We start from the raw sequence: 16,369 nt of genomic DNA, 5'->3' as shown, positions 1-16,369 counted from the left end.
ATAGCATCAATATGATGTGCATGTTCTCTGTCAGACCTACAGTGACCCGGTGGAGAACAAAAGCGTCCAGTCTAGTCAGCCGTCGTCACACATGATGGGCCCCAACGCCTCCCTGTACAGCGTCCCGCCCCAGCCCTCCTCCCCGTACCTGGGCCCCAGCCCCTTCCCTCTCTCAGACCTCCAGAGCTACGCGGCGGGGGCTCCCAGACACGGCCTGCCACGTTCGGCCATGCTGCCTGCGCTCAGTGCCTCTCCCCCAGCATCCTTCCAGATCAGCCCTCCCCTCCACCAGCAGCTCTCTCTGCACCAGGGCTCCCTCCTCAACCAGCCAATCCGCATGCAGCAGGTCCAGTCACAGCCAATCATCTCTCACCAGATGGGCCTCCAGGCTCCGCTGCACTCCCCACCCCCAGGACAGCAGGTTAGTGTGCATTCTGGGAAACACCACATGTGCTTGTGTTTATGGGGTACGACTGGAACGGCACACTGCCATTGAATATTGTGCATAGAAATTTCCCAGGTCCCAGTTACCCTGACCACAAAATCAGTCATAAGGGTCAACTGACTGAGACTGAGATTTATGCATGAATATGCTGAATAAATAAGCTTTCCATTGATGTATGGTTTGTAAGGATATTTAGAACAAAATATTAAATATAAATTAATAAATTTTGAGAAAATGGTGTTTAAAGTTGTTCAAATGCAGTTCTTAGCAATGCATATTATCAATCAAAAATAAAGTTTTGATATATTTACGGTAGGAGGTTTACTAAATATCTTCATGGAACATGATCTTTACTTAATATTCTAATTATTTTTGGCATAAAAGAAAAATCTAGAATTTTGACCCATACAATGTATTGTTGGCTATTGGTACCTGTGCTACTTATGACTGCTTTTGTGCTTCAGGATCACAAATGTACAATTGTACAACTTTATCCTATAATGTTATGCGCTCAACTTGACCTTTCATTTCTAGCATTCATTTGATTTTCTAAATGCAAATAACATTTTTTTTCCTAAATGATATCTGGACGTGATTTCTTAATTTAAACATAAAGTTGCAAACGAATTTTTTATATATACAGTATACAACATATATTTCAAACATGGCCATAGTAACATTTATCAATGCTACAATGCTTGTAGCTACAATGCTACAAGCAATGCTACAATGCTTGAAATTACTATTTTGGAAAAAAAAAATAGCATACAGTGTATATTTGCAGTGTGCAGTAAACAGTATGGTAGTATTCCATTCCAAACTTGCCATGATTTAAGGTGTAATTTTTTTAAATCTTATTTTTAGGTGGAAAACAAATGAAACACACAGTATTTATCCCCTGGTTTTTGTTAAAGACTGTAATAGTGGTGATCAGAGTATTAGCAGGAACTAATGTTGTTGGGAAATTGTTATGAAGTTAAGCTGGAAAAGGAAAGGTCATCTTAAGCGAGCAGCTAGCTGTTGTAGTGTGAGGTGAAATGAGATGAAGTGAGAACTGGGGTGGAGGATGTGTTGTTTTGAAGGTGTTGTCTTTGTCAAAAGATGCCGTGTGAAGTGAAAAGGTCTGATTTTTCAAAGCACCATCAGTGTTTAGCACCTCCCTGCAGAGAAGCAATAAAAGAGAACATTCTATCAGCTGTGAGAAAATGAGAAGTGAGAAATAAATTATAGGTTTAATTCTTGGAATGCATTTTTAATTTTTAAATAGCATGCTTTACATTTTCAGAATTTAATTAAAATTACAGTTTTGTATGTTAAGTATGTAAATTAGGGCCTCACACTTGCATTGCATTGATCAAGCATTCATATTTGTATAATTGCATATGCTAAAATGCTAATAATATACTGTATGTGTGTTCTCTCTCTTCTAGGGATTCTCTCACTTACAGTCCGAGTATCAGAAGAGTGTGGGGGGGTCTCAGTCTCCAGGGGCTCCGAACCCAGCGGGCCAGAACCCCGACTGGGACAGCGAGTACTGCAACCGGGAATGCGGCGGAAACCACTGCAGGTAAACAGTGTGTTTGTTACGATGTTAACTGCACTTGTCCCATGAGACGTGTGTGTCATGGGACTCGGTGAGCGTGTGTAGGCAGTGTGTGTGGTTTTAGAGCACTGCGGCATGAATTATTTATAGAGATGTTCCGATACCCTTTTTCTCTTCCCGATACCGATTCCGATACCTGGGCTCAGGGTATCGGCCGATACCGAGTACTGATCCGATACCTGGGTGTGTATCTGTATATACAGCTGTATATACTACTAGCCCTGTGTAAATTGCTAGAATTCTTTTTATGGTGTGCTTCAGACAGATCCCTCAATAAAACATGAACAAATACATGGTGAACTACTGTATTTATTACAGTATTTTTATTATCTAACATGAATTTGACAGTATTATTTATTTTCATATGCAAAAAAGAACTTCAAATGCAGCCAAAAATCTAACACCGCAAACTAAAAAAGGTATTTAAGTTTTACAATATAACTGTATAAAAAAACTGCAACAAATAAGTCTAGGAATATAAAAAAAGATCTATTAATCAGATAATCTCTTTACAACAAAACAAGTAAAAAACAAGCAACCATCTAGGCATAATTATTATTATTATAGAGACGTATTATTATTACTGTAGGCTACAACAGTAGCTTTATATATTGTCAATTTACTCATGTAAACCAAACATTTATTTTAATGGGCTGCCATGAAGATCTTTGAGTGTCTGTGTTTATGATATGACAGTATTCTCAAATGAAACGGTAAATTCTCATGAAGTGACGGTTTATGCGTTCGTGTCCTCATGACACACAGCAGAGACTACAAAACAGCGAGCTCTCGCGCATCTGTGCCAGTCACCCACAGAGATGTAGATTTTGCGGGAGTAATATTTAAATAGTATTTTGCAGTTTAATATTCACAGACACTAGTATATATTCGGCTACTGTCTGGAGCCCTGCGCTTTGACTAACACGGAAGCGACTGAACGCAGCTGCCGGTGTTCTGTCGATTTGTCCTACGCTGTCAGATTTTCCTACCTCCCACCAAAACAGTGGGTAGTACAATTCCACAACGAAAATTCTACTGTAAAGTTATGGTTTATTAACGTCTACACCTACCACAACCCTAATCATACCCTTACAGTACTGCAAATACAGTAATGATGTGTTATATTCGCGGTTGTAGCTAAAAGGGATACAGTTACAGGAAACCAACAATAAATATTATTTTCTACCAATTAGATTGCGTTTTTATTAAAGTCTACACCTACCCCAGCCCTAAACCTACCCTTACAGTAATGCAGATACATTAAATATCGTTGTTTAGCATGAGACAAAGGACGCGATATTGATGTGCGCGTGCGCAGTAAACCCGGGTAGGAAAATCTGACGGGGTAGGATAAAATGTCAGGACACCTGTTCTGAATATACTTGAGAGTCTGTAACTACCGGTACTACAGAGACATACTGCTAACCACTGATCTATAATATAAAAGCGGCTTCACTGTCTTTTGGCAGTTTAGAATGTGATGAGTGATCCAGTCATATATAGATCAGGGCTGCTAACGCGTTTTCATTTCTTCTTCGCTGCTCTAAACAGGGGTTGCTTGTGGCAACACAGCACAACTTCCTGTGTTTTCAATGCATTTTGAGCAGCGAAGAAGAACCGTGCAGCGGTTAGGCAAAGCTTGCGGTCATAACTAGGTATTTTTTAAGAAAATGGTATCGGATCGGTATATGGGTTCATGTACTCGCCGATGCCGATGCCAGAATTTGTTGTGGTATCGGAGATATTTCCGATACTAGTATCGGAATCGGAACAACTCTAATTATTTATTGTGTAATATAACAATGCAATGCAAAAACCACATACAATAACAAAGTTAAAAGACTGGTACACCAAAAATGAAAAATCTGTCATTATTTATTCACCTCATGTCATTCCAAACCTGTATGACTTTCTTATGTGGAACACAAAAGTATATATTTAGCAGAATGTTCACACTCCTATAAAGTATTGACTAAAAGCATCTTAATTTTCATTACCTTGGTTTTTAGTGTTCTAAAGTCATATGATAGATCTGAAGAAAACTTTGAGTGAATACAGTAATCCTTTTTATTATTTTTTTTCTCAAATTCCATTTTATTTTCATATTCATTTTTCTGCATAATTGTTTTTTCTCTAACATACATTTATTAAAAGTTTATTACTAAATTTGATTACTAAATTTTTAGGGCACTATGATTTTTTTCTCTCAAATTCCATTTTCTTTATATATATATATATTTTTTTACAAATTCTGTGTTTTCTGTTTATTTTTTTCTGTATTACATTTTAATGGTTTACTAATAATCAAAAAGCATTTCTAATTCATAAAAATAACTTTTTTACAAATAAAATCACAAAAATACAATGGTCCATGTCGTGATTTAAGTGTACTGACCATATTTTGATTAATTCTTTCAAAATTTGACACATTCCTTGACATTCTATATTGTACAGTAAATTCAATTTTAATGACTTTTTATGCCAATATTTTATTCTGCAATTCCATATGCATTTTCTTCATCACAGCCCTAGGATTGATGTTACGATGTTGAGGATTTTCTTTTGGTTGCTCAGACGTTTTGGTCAATATCTTTATTTTTGTTCAGTGGATTGGTTTGAATTTTGGTGTGGAGTGACATGAGGGTGAGTCAATAATGACACAATTGTCGTTTTTGGCTGAAAATTTTCTCAGGAGAACTTTTGGAGTTTAAGAAAAAAAAAGCAAGGTATTAACGTTTTCCTGAAACTGGTTTGCTTCTCATTGTTTCACAGTGGCAGTATGATAGGCAGGGACAAGCCACTCTACCTCACTTGAAGCAAAACAAGGAGAACGGAAAGAGAAAAGATGAAACAACACCAGGGAGTCCCCGGCACCCTTCCCAGACATCATCAGTTTCCCTCAGTGTCATTTTTCATTCGTTTTTAGAAGGATGTGTGTGTGTACGCGTTCTGAAGACTACTAGTGATCCTTTCATTTTTGCCAAGCACTTAAAAATGTACAGGCCTCTCCGTCAGAGACCTCAGAGAGCACTCACCCTGTCTCTGAATAAACTTAAAAGAAAAACACAAAAAAAAGATGTATATAAAACTGAAAAGGAAAAAAAATAAATAAAGCAAACTACCATTAAACTGGCCCTCAGGGCAAATGAGCTTTAACTAAAACAGAGGAGAACTCTCCTCGTAGTTTCTCAGTTACTTTCCCTCTGGTCTCATTTTTATTTTATTTTCGTTTTTTTGTTTTGCTGTTGTACTTACTGTTGTATTTATTTCCTGCTTGCAACATAGCGCTTCTTTTGGCTTTACTTTAGAGAAAATACTCTTCTGAGTGCGATACGTTGCTGTTCAACTAATGCTCTGTGAATTTTAGGCAAAAAAAAAACAAATAAAATAGACAGGAAAAAAGTAATACGCAAATGGAAAAATTGATACAAACAACTTCTTTTTGTAATTTTAAAGACCCGTGTAGGTCTTTGTTGATCTGTCACAGTGTGATTGTAAATATCACTTTTTTGGGGGGCGGTCAAATTGGGAAGATGAAGTCCAGATATTTTTTCTTCTTCTTTAATATTACTTATAATTCATTGATTTGTATTTTAAATGGTATTTTGTGAATGCGTGGGGGTGTGAATGAGCGTGTGTGAGTGTATTTGTGTGTTGTGTAACTGAACAGCCTGTGCAGGTGATATCAGAAGAGTTTCCACACGTACACAATCTTGCATTAAAATCTGTGCTCACTGGTGTGATTTCCCCCAAAAAAGATCTATGGCAAAAACCATGACAGACTGCATGACCTGGCTCTCCATTTAGGCTCCCCGATTCATCAGAGCCTCATTTTTGGTTCTAAAGCACGACTGTATGGAAGTCTGTTTCCATCACTGAATACAAACTAAAAAAAAGTTATCTGTCTTTTTATTTCACAATTCTTTTTTCCATGCAATTGCAAGTTTCATTTCGCAGTTCAGACTTTTTCTCCGAATTGCGTGCTAGAAACTTGAAATTCTGACTTTTATCTCAGAATTGCGAGATACAATTCTGAGACAGTCACAATTGCAAGAAAAAAAGTCAAAATCGCAAGATACAAACTTTGAGTTTATATCAAACAAATCAGAACTGTGAGATAAAAAGATGAAATTGTCTGTTTTTTATTCAGTGGCAGAAATAGACTTAAATAACTCTGAGATCGCAAACGTACGGTTTTACGAAGCATGTTCACAGCCAAACTCGTGAGGTGATTTGATCAGCTTTGTCGATTTACTCTCAGGTTCTACATGCGACGTATAGAAGCGTAAATGTCAGGCCAGCAACATACTTCATGCAAGTACGCAGATGTGAACACTTAGCTGACATGTTGCAAGTGCAGTTTCCAAATGTTTGTGCCATTAATTCTTATTATTCAGCAAGATTCTCTTCAGTTTATGTTAACATCGCCACTTGTGACAACACAGATTTCACATTTTTGTGTTTGCATAGAGTTTGTTTCAAGCCTGAAGAAGTAGTTCTGTTGAAACTCGGGTCATTTCTTTTGCCTGGTCTTGACTGACATTAAATCCACCAATATTACATGTAAAGGTGAACTATAATGTTCTCAGTGTGAGATAATACAGCACACAGTAAACCAACAGTGGGTCTATAGTTTTCTAGTAGCTTTTGCTAGATGTTCTATTGTGTTGATCTCATCTTTAAGTTTTGTGGGAAAAATTAAATACATTTGATTATTTAGTCTAAGTTTTTTTTTTTTTGTTTTTTTTTTTTACTGTAGCATACTATTTTTAGTTAAACAAAAAGAATATCTTCTAAGACATTTAATTTGTGTACAAACCTGCCAATTGTAGTTATTTTATTTGTAAAGTCAGCTATGATAATTATTTGAAAACTGTTATCAACAAGTTGCCCATCAGTTAATATTTAATAATGTTTAACAGGTTTCTATTTATGAACAATATGAGATCAATTTTGCTTATAACTACAATATTTTAATTCTATTTTCTTTTTTCTTATGATGATGATGATGACAATTGCTTTTATTTTTACTTTTTGAATGCTGTTTTTTTTTTCTTTCCTTGCCAGCCAGGTCATTTTGTGTCACTATGCCTTTTGTTTCATTTTGTCCGTAATAAAAATGTTAAATGAGATGTTTGTGGTTGTTTTTTTATTTATATACAGTATATAAATGTACACTAGGTGATTAAGTCAACCTTCAATCTTCCACAATGAGTTTGTCTTTCAGTGTGGAATAAACTGAATCCACAAAAAGAAAAGACAGCAAAAATACAATTATTTTTTTTATATATAAAAAGACTTATACATTATAAATTTATATATTATTATTATAAAAATTACTACACATTACTATACAATTTGTATATTATTACTATACAGAAATATTAATTATATTGTAAATTTGTAGTCAAAATGTGCTCAATTGTCATAAAATTGCAAATATATATATTTGTATGTATGTGTTTATATATATGCATGTGTATATATATATATATATATATATATATATATATATATATATATATATATATATATATATATATATATACATGTGTGTGTGTTAAAACCACTTTTCCACTGCTATCTGACAATTTCTGCTAAAGCACAGCCTCATGTGCCTTATTGCTTAATTTGAAAACATTATATACTTTGCATGGTCTGTTATGAAATAAATATTGTAACATTAGAAAGAAAACGACCTTATAGCATGTACAAGTCAGTCTCACACAGCAGGGAACATGATGCTAAACGTCTCTTCATGTGCTTTCACTGCGGTATAACATCCATATGATGGACTCTGACCTGAAATCTGGCTTTAGTGGATGCTTCTGAAAGCATAGACCCATTTATAATATTTCTCATATTATAAATTTTTTCCCAGAAGCAGATGACAAGCAAAGCTATACAGTAAAACTGCCCGGCCGCCCCACGTTTATGTTTTATTCATATTGCGGCGGGTGTTGAATTGGCGGATAGATCATTATTGAACAATTGGAAACCAGAAGCAGCATTCCGTGCTGTGACACACATTACGAGGAATATCTCAGTCATATAATATTAATGAAACATATACGGTGATGGAGACAGAAAGATGTAGTTTCATTGTGCAATCATGTGCATGTTATTGTTGTGTGTATTACAATAAAGCAAGCAAAACCTTGATATTTCTTTGCAAAAAGCACCAGGAAGGAGGCCAAAAGTTCATTCCTAACAACGTCCCATAAGAGTGAAACTCATAAGGGAGTTTGCTTTAGTATTACAGTTTAATAAAGCAATGCGATTATATGGAGATTTTACATTCTAGAAATCTCAAATGTTTGCCAAGACACCAAAATCATATGCATATTGAATTGATCGCATGGTGAAAAGTGCCTCTATTTGACAAGTGATTGAACATCGAGGTCGATTGGTAAGGAGGATTAAATCATGCATTATAAATGTATTTTTAATGCATTAATTAATGCACCTTATAATGCACGTATGAGCTCATTAATAATTGTAATCGATGCATTATAATGCATTGTTACACGTTTATAAAGTATTTTGAATTAAAACACACAGCAAACAAACATTACAAACAAATGCATGACAACATACATTCTGAACACCCTTATAATGCATTATACATAAAGACTTTGTATTACCGGTAAGTGTTGATATTTATTTATTTTTTTTAATGTTAAAAAACTGAGTCTGCATGCTTAAATAAATCTAAAAACCGAATAAGCATTGTTATCAAACACTTTTACAGTGGGCTTGACGTTGCGGTGGACATCAGGACTGAACAGACAAACAGTTTATGACCTGCGACATGGAAACTTTCCACTTCTGTGGTTGGTTTTGCGGTGCAACGTGCGCTGAACAGACTCTGACAGGAGCTTTCTTCTCTCTGTTTCTTGTCATTTTCTCCTCCTTTGATGTCACACATGTAACGTATGTGCTATGGTTTCCATGTCAACATTTTTTAGCTAACGAGACCACATGTGTAACTGGTCTGGTCTTCTTTAACAGGGGAGGTTAGTTTAAGTCTTTTTCCTCTACCTTTCTCTCTGACTGGTCTTTTGTTAGAGGAGAGAGAGAGAGAGAGAGAGAGAGAGAGAGAGAGAAAGAGCGAGAACACACTCAGGAAACGTGGGTGGATTTAACAAGAAAAGAGTTTCAGTTTCTGCCTTTTATAAGAGCGTTGCTTTTTTTTTTCTTTTCATGCCTTTTTTCCTTATTATTATAATTTTTTTTTTTTTTTTTTTTAGGTTCAGCAAAATGAGAAGTTTGAGAAAAGAGGACTTGGTAATCCAAGAAATAACAGTGTGTAACTAGGCCAGATTCATCAGCGTATTTAACACAAACACATACTTTCAACTGTAAATAAATAAATAAATAAAACAAATCATCGTTTTTTTTTTTTTGGCCAAAATCTACTAAATATTAATACAAAAGCAAAGAAAAAATAATAATTTAAGCTTCACTTTTTTAATGCAAAATATAATGTATTTATTTTGATTTTCGAATGAAATGTGAATGAAATTGCTCAGAAAAGAGGACTTGGTAAACCTAAAAAAGACAACTGTGTGCAAGTAGGCCAGTTTTATTATTGGATTAATCACAAAAATAAATAAATAATGTCCAGACCATGATGCATAAATTCTCTCAGTTGAAAACAATTTGATAAATAATAATAATAATAATAATAATAATAATAATAATAATAATAATAATAATAATAATAATAAAATCAGTACAGTATATACATTTAAAAGAAAATGTCTGCTCCTAATGGCCCTTAAAGAGGCTAGTTTGTTTATTTTTTTTGTTTGTTTGTTACAGATTAGTATGTTTGCTTTATTTATTGTTTATTTTTTTTTAATTTTCAGTATATTTTATTGAAAAAAATGTATTCTTCATTATTTATTTTTCATTGTATTTTAGTTGTATTTATTTAAATGCATGCATTTAGCAACAGTTAACAGTTTAGCTAACAGTTTTTATCTAACCTATGTTCCCTGGGAATCGAACCCACAACCTTGCGCTGCTAATGTAATGCTCTAGGAATTTAAAGTTAAAACATGTATGTGTAATGATCCAGACATGTTGCTGTGATTAATTTGATAATAACACATGTAGTAGGTCATATGTAACCTAAAATAATTTTAAAAAAAAAGTTTTCTCATTTCAGTGTTACAAATTTGCAATCAAAATGTTCTTAATTTACATAAAAAAATATAATAATGAAATAAAATAATAGTCATACTAATTTAATAGAATTTTTGGGGTGATATTAGCTGCAAATATGTGGTCAAAATGCACATAACTGTCATAAAAATACTAGTGAAGGTAATAGACTTCACTTTGTTAGTGTGAAATATAGTTTGTGCTATCCGGGGGAAATACAGATGTGAGTGTGAGGTGGTGGATGCTGTGGGTGTGGACCGAGTGAACAGAAGTGTCAAAAACCCTTGTTTCTTACCATCAGGCAGGTGCTCCACCTGAATTTACTGTAACACCACACTGTGTGTCCAGATCGTGCTGCTGATAGCAGTGTGTGAACGTGCTTTCCCTGCATTCGAGAGAAAAACCCTTACAAACTTGATTGACTTTCTCTTTTCTCATGACACTGCTGGCCACATCCACACAGAGAATCGCTCCAGTCCAAATAACAGACATCTTCCAGACGTCCCTCCTTCACCGGTCACTTATACCCAGAGACCGAGTCCTCATAAAGTGCCCAAACAACTTCAGAGGTTAAAGAGGTCAGTTTCACACCCACTTCGTCCGATTCGCTGATGCTGGAAAAATGCTTTCCCAGAAATCATCCCACATCACACTCTGAGAAATAAAGGTCAAAACAAACTTACATTTTGGTTTACAGTCAATCTGTGGAGCGTTTCCCAAAACCATAGTTGCTAACTAAGTTGCAATTTCCCATTGCCAACAAATTAAGTTGCTAACAGGTTAGCAACTATAGTTTTGGGAAACGCCCCCCCAGAGCAATTTGGACAGTTTCCAGAATTAGCAAATTTGCAAGTTTCTGTACATTTCCATATGTATACTTTAAAAAAAGCATGCAAAACAATACATACATTTACATAAAATACATTTAAATAAAATCTAAATGTATTTTACTTAAGACATTATGTTTGAAATGTGATTTGACTAAAACCGTAAAAAAATACAGCACTTGAAATAAATAAACATTAAAGTGAAATTAAACAAAATAAGACAGCAGTTCTTATTTCGTGTAAATTATACTCAAATAAAACGTGAGAAATAAACTCATACTGTGAGAATCAACAAAAACTATAAATTCAAAACAAGCTGAAGTTTTGGTTTTTAGTTTTGAAAATAAGAAAAAAACTATTTGTACTTAAATTTGTATTTTTTAAATTATACCAAAAAAAGGTTTATTAGTAGAAAATATATTTACGTAAAATTTATTTGGAAACATAATTTAGCAAATGTTTATTTTTTACTTTTTTTGTATATATTAAAATAGACATCAAAATGTAAAATATGAGCAGTCTTAAGTCACTAAAGTATATTTGTAGCAATAGACAACAATACATTGTTTGGGTCAAAATTATAGATTTTTCTTTCATGCCAAAATAGGATATTAAAGGGTTAGTTCACCAAAAAATCTAAATTATGTCATTAATAACTCACCCTCATGTTGTTTCAAACCAGTAAGATCTCCGTTTATCTTCGGAACACAGTTTAAGATATTTTAGATTTAGTCTGAGAGCTCTCAGTCCCTCCATTGAAGCTGTGTGTACGGTCTACTGTCCATGTCCAGAAAGGTAAGAAAATCATCATCAAAGTAGTCCATGTGACATCAGAGGGTCAGTTAGAATTTGTAGAAGCATCAAAAATAAATTTTGGTCCAAAAATATCAAAAACGATATTTAGCATATTTAGATATTTATTTAGCATTGTCTTCCCTTCCGTGTCTGTCGTGAGAGAAAGTTCAAAACAAAGCAGTCTGGATATCCGGTTTGCGAACGAATCATTCAGTTCACCAAATCGAAGTGAATCGTTTTAAACGGTTCGCATCTCTAATTCGCATTAATGCACCAATGACTTAAGCTGTTAACTTTTTTAATGTGTCTGACACTCCCTCTGAGCTCAAACAAACCAATATCCCGGAGTAATGCATGCACTCAAACAGTACACTGACTGAACTGCTGTGAAGAGAGAATCGTTCACGAGTCAAGAACCGGTTCGGTCAGGCGTGTCTGATTCGTGAACCGAGGAGCTGATGATACTGCGCATGTGTGATTCAGCGTGAAGCAGATCAACACACAGAGCGTCTGAACTGAACTGATTCTTTTGGTGATTGATTCTGAACTGATTCTGTGCTAGTGTTATGAGCGCTGGTAAACCGAAGGCTTGAATCAAGGGCAATCATCGCCAATGACGCCATTACGTCGAGCGCAAAAGAACCGGTGAACCGTTTTCTTCAACCGGTTTATTGAATCGAACTGTCCAAAAGAACTACTGGTTATCCGAAAACCAATGCAACCAGTTTATTAACTCGTGAACTTTTGTTCGTTATCTGGCTCAGCTCGGTGTTCATCTTCAGTTCTCTCTTCACATCACTTCAGTCAGTGTAAACGATTCAGTTCGATTTGGTGAACTGAATGATTCGTTCGCGAACCGGATATCACAAACTGCTTTGATTTGAACTCTCCCTCACGACAGACACGGAAGAGAAGACAATCCTGAATAAAGTCGTAGTTTTTGCTATTTTTGGACCAAAATGTATTTTTGATGCTTCTACAAATTCTAACTGACCCTCTGATGTCACATTGACTACTTTGATGATGTTTTTCTTACCTTTCTGGACATGGACAGTATACCGTACACACAGCTTCAATGGAGGGACTGAGAGCTCTCGGACTAAATCTAAAATATCTTAAACTGTGTTCTGAGATAAACGGAGGTCTTACTGGTTTAAAACAACATGAGGGTGAGTTATTAATGACATAATTTTCATTTTTGGGTGAACTAACCCTTTAAGCAAATATCATGTCCCATGAAGATATTTTGTAAATTTCCTACTGTAAATATATCAAAACTTAATTTTTGATTAATAATATGCATTGCTTAGAACTTCATTTGAACATCTTTAAATATGATTTTTTCAATATTTTTAGTTTTTTTTTTCAACCTCAAGCTGTATCTCGGAAATATTGTTAAATTCTAACAAACCATACATCAATGGAAAGCTTACTTATTCAGCTCTCACATGATTTATTATCTCAGTTTTGGAAAATTGACTCTTATGACTGGTTTTGTGGTCCTGGGTCAAATATATCTTTCTTATTTTCTTTTCATTTCATTTTTAAGAAAAATAAACTTCAGAATAAATTGAAAAGATGGAAAGATTCATAAGCAACAACACAGAAAGTGATTTCCAGGAAGGGTTTTTGATAAACAGGAAATCCTGTATCTATTAATTAAATAATAACACTATTTTCATATTTGGTTGATCTATTGCTTTAATTTAGTACTGAAGATGTGTTTAATTCAGTACTGTAGCTTTAAACCTCAGAGCTCATCGGTGTCTAAATGTCTTATTACCACACACACACACACACAGAGAGAGAGAGAAATAAATGAAATCCTAATCTAATTTAATTAAAGTCCTTAAAGGAAAGAATCCTGTGTGCTCCATTTTATTGAGCTGTTTCAAACAATGTGATAATTCGATAAATGAGGGAATGTTTCTTGCTGTCACACGGCTCATTTGTGTTATCTTTAATTCAGGTGTGAGTGTCACAGAAACAGCACTCAGAGGAACAACAAACCTGATTAAATAAATCACACACACACACACACACACACTTGTTCTCTGTGAATGGAGATTTTCACAATACTCAGCCATTTTTGCGTCAGAGATCCAGTATGTTATAACAAGTACACAGTGTGTGGATTTTCACTATGGTATCGAAGGCAGCATGTGTTTTTCTACATGAAGTCATTCACTATTTTCCACCATCAAAGCTGCTACTGATGAGTGCATGCAATCTCGGATAAATGGGATTGTAGATGTAGCACATTGCATGTCTCATATGTTCTGCATATGTACTACAAAATATTTAGAGTTTTGTACCTTTTAGTGCATGTCTTTGAGCCTCTACACTCTCAGAAAAAAAGGTACAAAAGCTGTAACTGGGGCGCTACCTTTTCAAAAGATACACTTTTGCAGACATGGGGACTTGTGACTTGGTGACTTGGACTCGAGTCGACTCGAGTCGCTATTTTTAGGACTTGAGACTTGACTCGGACTTGGAAGTTAAAGACTCGGGACTTGACTTGACTTGAGACACGATGACTTGAATGACTTGAGTGTTAATCACATCATGTTTTCAGTTTGAATATAAAATATATAAATTATTTTTTTAAATAAAGTTGATTACTCAGCTGGAGCGCAGGCTGAGAATAGCGTCGTGACTGGATCAGGACACTATCGTCAGTCATGCCCTCTCTACCTTACGCACACCACGCCCACTTAAATCAGATATCACATCACATCAACATGTCAGCCTGAGAGGTACCGAGGGTCATCGCTTTTGTCTTCAATAGTTCGCGCCTAAAAACGCGTGGAAAACGCTAGTCGCGCCGCTTTCTCCTTCTTTCCAAAGCGCTCGGGCAGAAGTGCTCCTGGGGCGTCTGTCGTTGCTAAGCATCCATGACACGCTCTCTCTCAATGAAGATGCGGAAATTTCAGCAAAGTATAAATGGATTTGCAGCACTAAAAATCGCTCGCAGTAGCTCTGCTACTAAATTCGTTTCAAAATGGCAATCCATATACAGCTATGAACAGCTGTTCCTTCATTTTAGCTGAGCTTTCAACGTTGATACGGGAAAGGATGAAGCTGATTGGTTAGTTATTGTCACATGACCTGCGGTGCGCTTGCGGCATTCTGAAAAGTTTAGATGTTTTTAACTGGATGCGGTGCGACGCGCGCGCGTTGCTTCCATTATGAGCGCGCATACCGCGCGCCTACATTGGAAATAACGAACTTGCGCGCGCAAAAGACGTGATGTGAACGGCCCCGAATATTTTGTTACCTTGTCTTTCTCATAGAGCAAAACAATTAATCAGAAAAACTAATGTAGCTGCCGCGATTACCCAATCATGAGAAGTGCATATATATATATATATATATATATATATATATATATATATATATATATATATATATATATATATACAGTACAGAATATAAATATGACGTATTTTAAGTTGTTTCATACTGTTTTGTTATGTACAGTACAGACCAAAAGTTTGGACACACCTTCTCATTCAAAGAGTTTTCTTTATTTTCATGACTATGTAAATTGTAGAGTCACACTGAAGGCATCAAGGGCTATTTGACCAAGAAGGAGAGTGATGGGGTGCTGCGCCAGATGACCTGGCCTCCACAGTCACCGGACCTGAACCCAATCCAGATGGTTTAGGGGTGAGCTGGACCGCAGACAGAAGGCAAAAGGGCCAACAAGTGCTAAGCATCTCTCGGGGAACTCCTTCAAGACTGTTGAAGACCATTTCAGGTGACTACCTCTTGAAGCTCATCAAGAGAATGCCAGGAGTGTGCAAAGCAGTAATCAAAACAAAAAGTGGCTACTTTGAAGAACCAAGAATATTACATATTTTCAGTTGTTTCACACTTGTTTGTAATGTATATAATTCCATATATAATTCCACATGTGTTAATTCATAGTTTTGATGCCTTCAGTGTGAATCTACAATTTTCATAGTCATGAAAATAAGAAAACTCTTTGAATGAGAAGGTGTTTCCAAACTTTTGGTCTGTACTGTACATAACAAAAAAGTATGAAACAACTGAAAATACGTCATATTTATATTCTATACTCTGAGAGAGAGAGAGAGTGTGTGTGTGTGTGTGTGTGTGAGAGAGAGAGAGAGAGAGGAGAAATGTAACAGTTTAATGTTGTATGTAAACTGTGTTTGAGAGAGAGAGAGAGAGAGGTGTTCAGAGAGGAGTCTGTTGGATGTTTAGCTGTTATTTGTTTTATGGACTCAATGTTGAAAATGTAAAACATTTCAAACACTGTTGGCAGAAGTGAAAAATAAATAATTTTAGGAAGTTACAATTTTGTTTGATTCCATGATGTATTTTACTGAACATGAGTATTTACAATGCAAATCCAAATTATTTTAATTTACTGACAGTTACTTATATCTTGTCTTTTAACTTTATTAAGATCAGATTCTGCAGGTAAAATAACAATATTAAAGGTGACTTGACTTGGACTTGACTTGACATAGCTTGTGACTTGACTTGACTTGACTTGCCCAA

General features: G+C 35.3%; 1 protein-coding gene across 3 annotated transcripts in view; it reads left to right on the top strand.

Moving 5' to 3' along the window:
* Positions 1-7,180, top strand: part of LOC113101987 (TOX high mobility group box family member 2-like) — a 112,500-nt gene extending 105,320 nt beyond the window's left edge. For all 3 annotated transcript variants that reach the window (XM_026265721.1, XM_026265719.1, XM_026265720.1), the window contains 3 exons: positions 35-421; positions 1,876-2,012; positions 4,821-7,180. In XM_026265721.1, coding sequence (XP_026121506.1) covers positions 35-421; positions 1,876-2,012; positions 4,821-4,863 — 567 coding nt within the window. In that variant the 3' untranslated portion in view covers positions 4,864-7,180. The remainder of the gene's footprint in view (positions 1-34; positions 422-1,875; positions 2,013-4,820) is intronic.
* Positions 7,181-16,369: the final 9,189 nt, after the last annotated feature.

Source organism: Carassius auratus, chromosome 6 (genome assembly GCF_003368295.1).
Source record: "Carassius auratus strain Wakin chromosome 6, ASM336829v1, whole genome shotgun sequence".
In the NCBI taxonomy this organism is placed as follows: Eukaryota; Metazoa; Chordata; class Actinopteri; order Cypriniformes; family Cyprinidae; genus Carassius; species Carassius auratus.
This window is presented reverse-complemented; position numbering and strand designations above follow the sequence as displayed.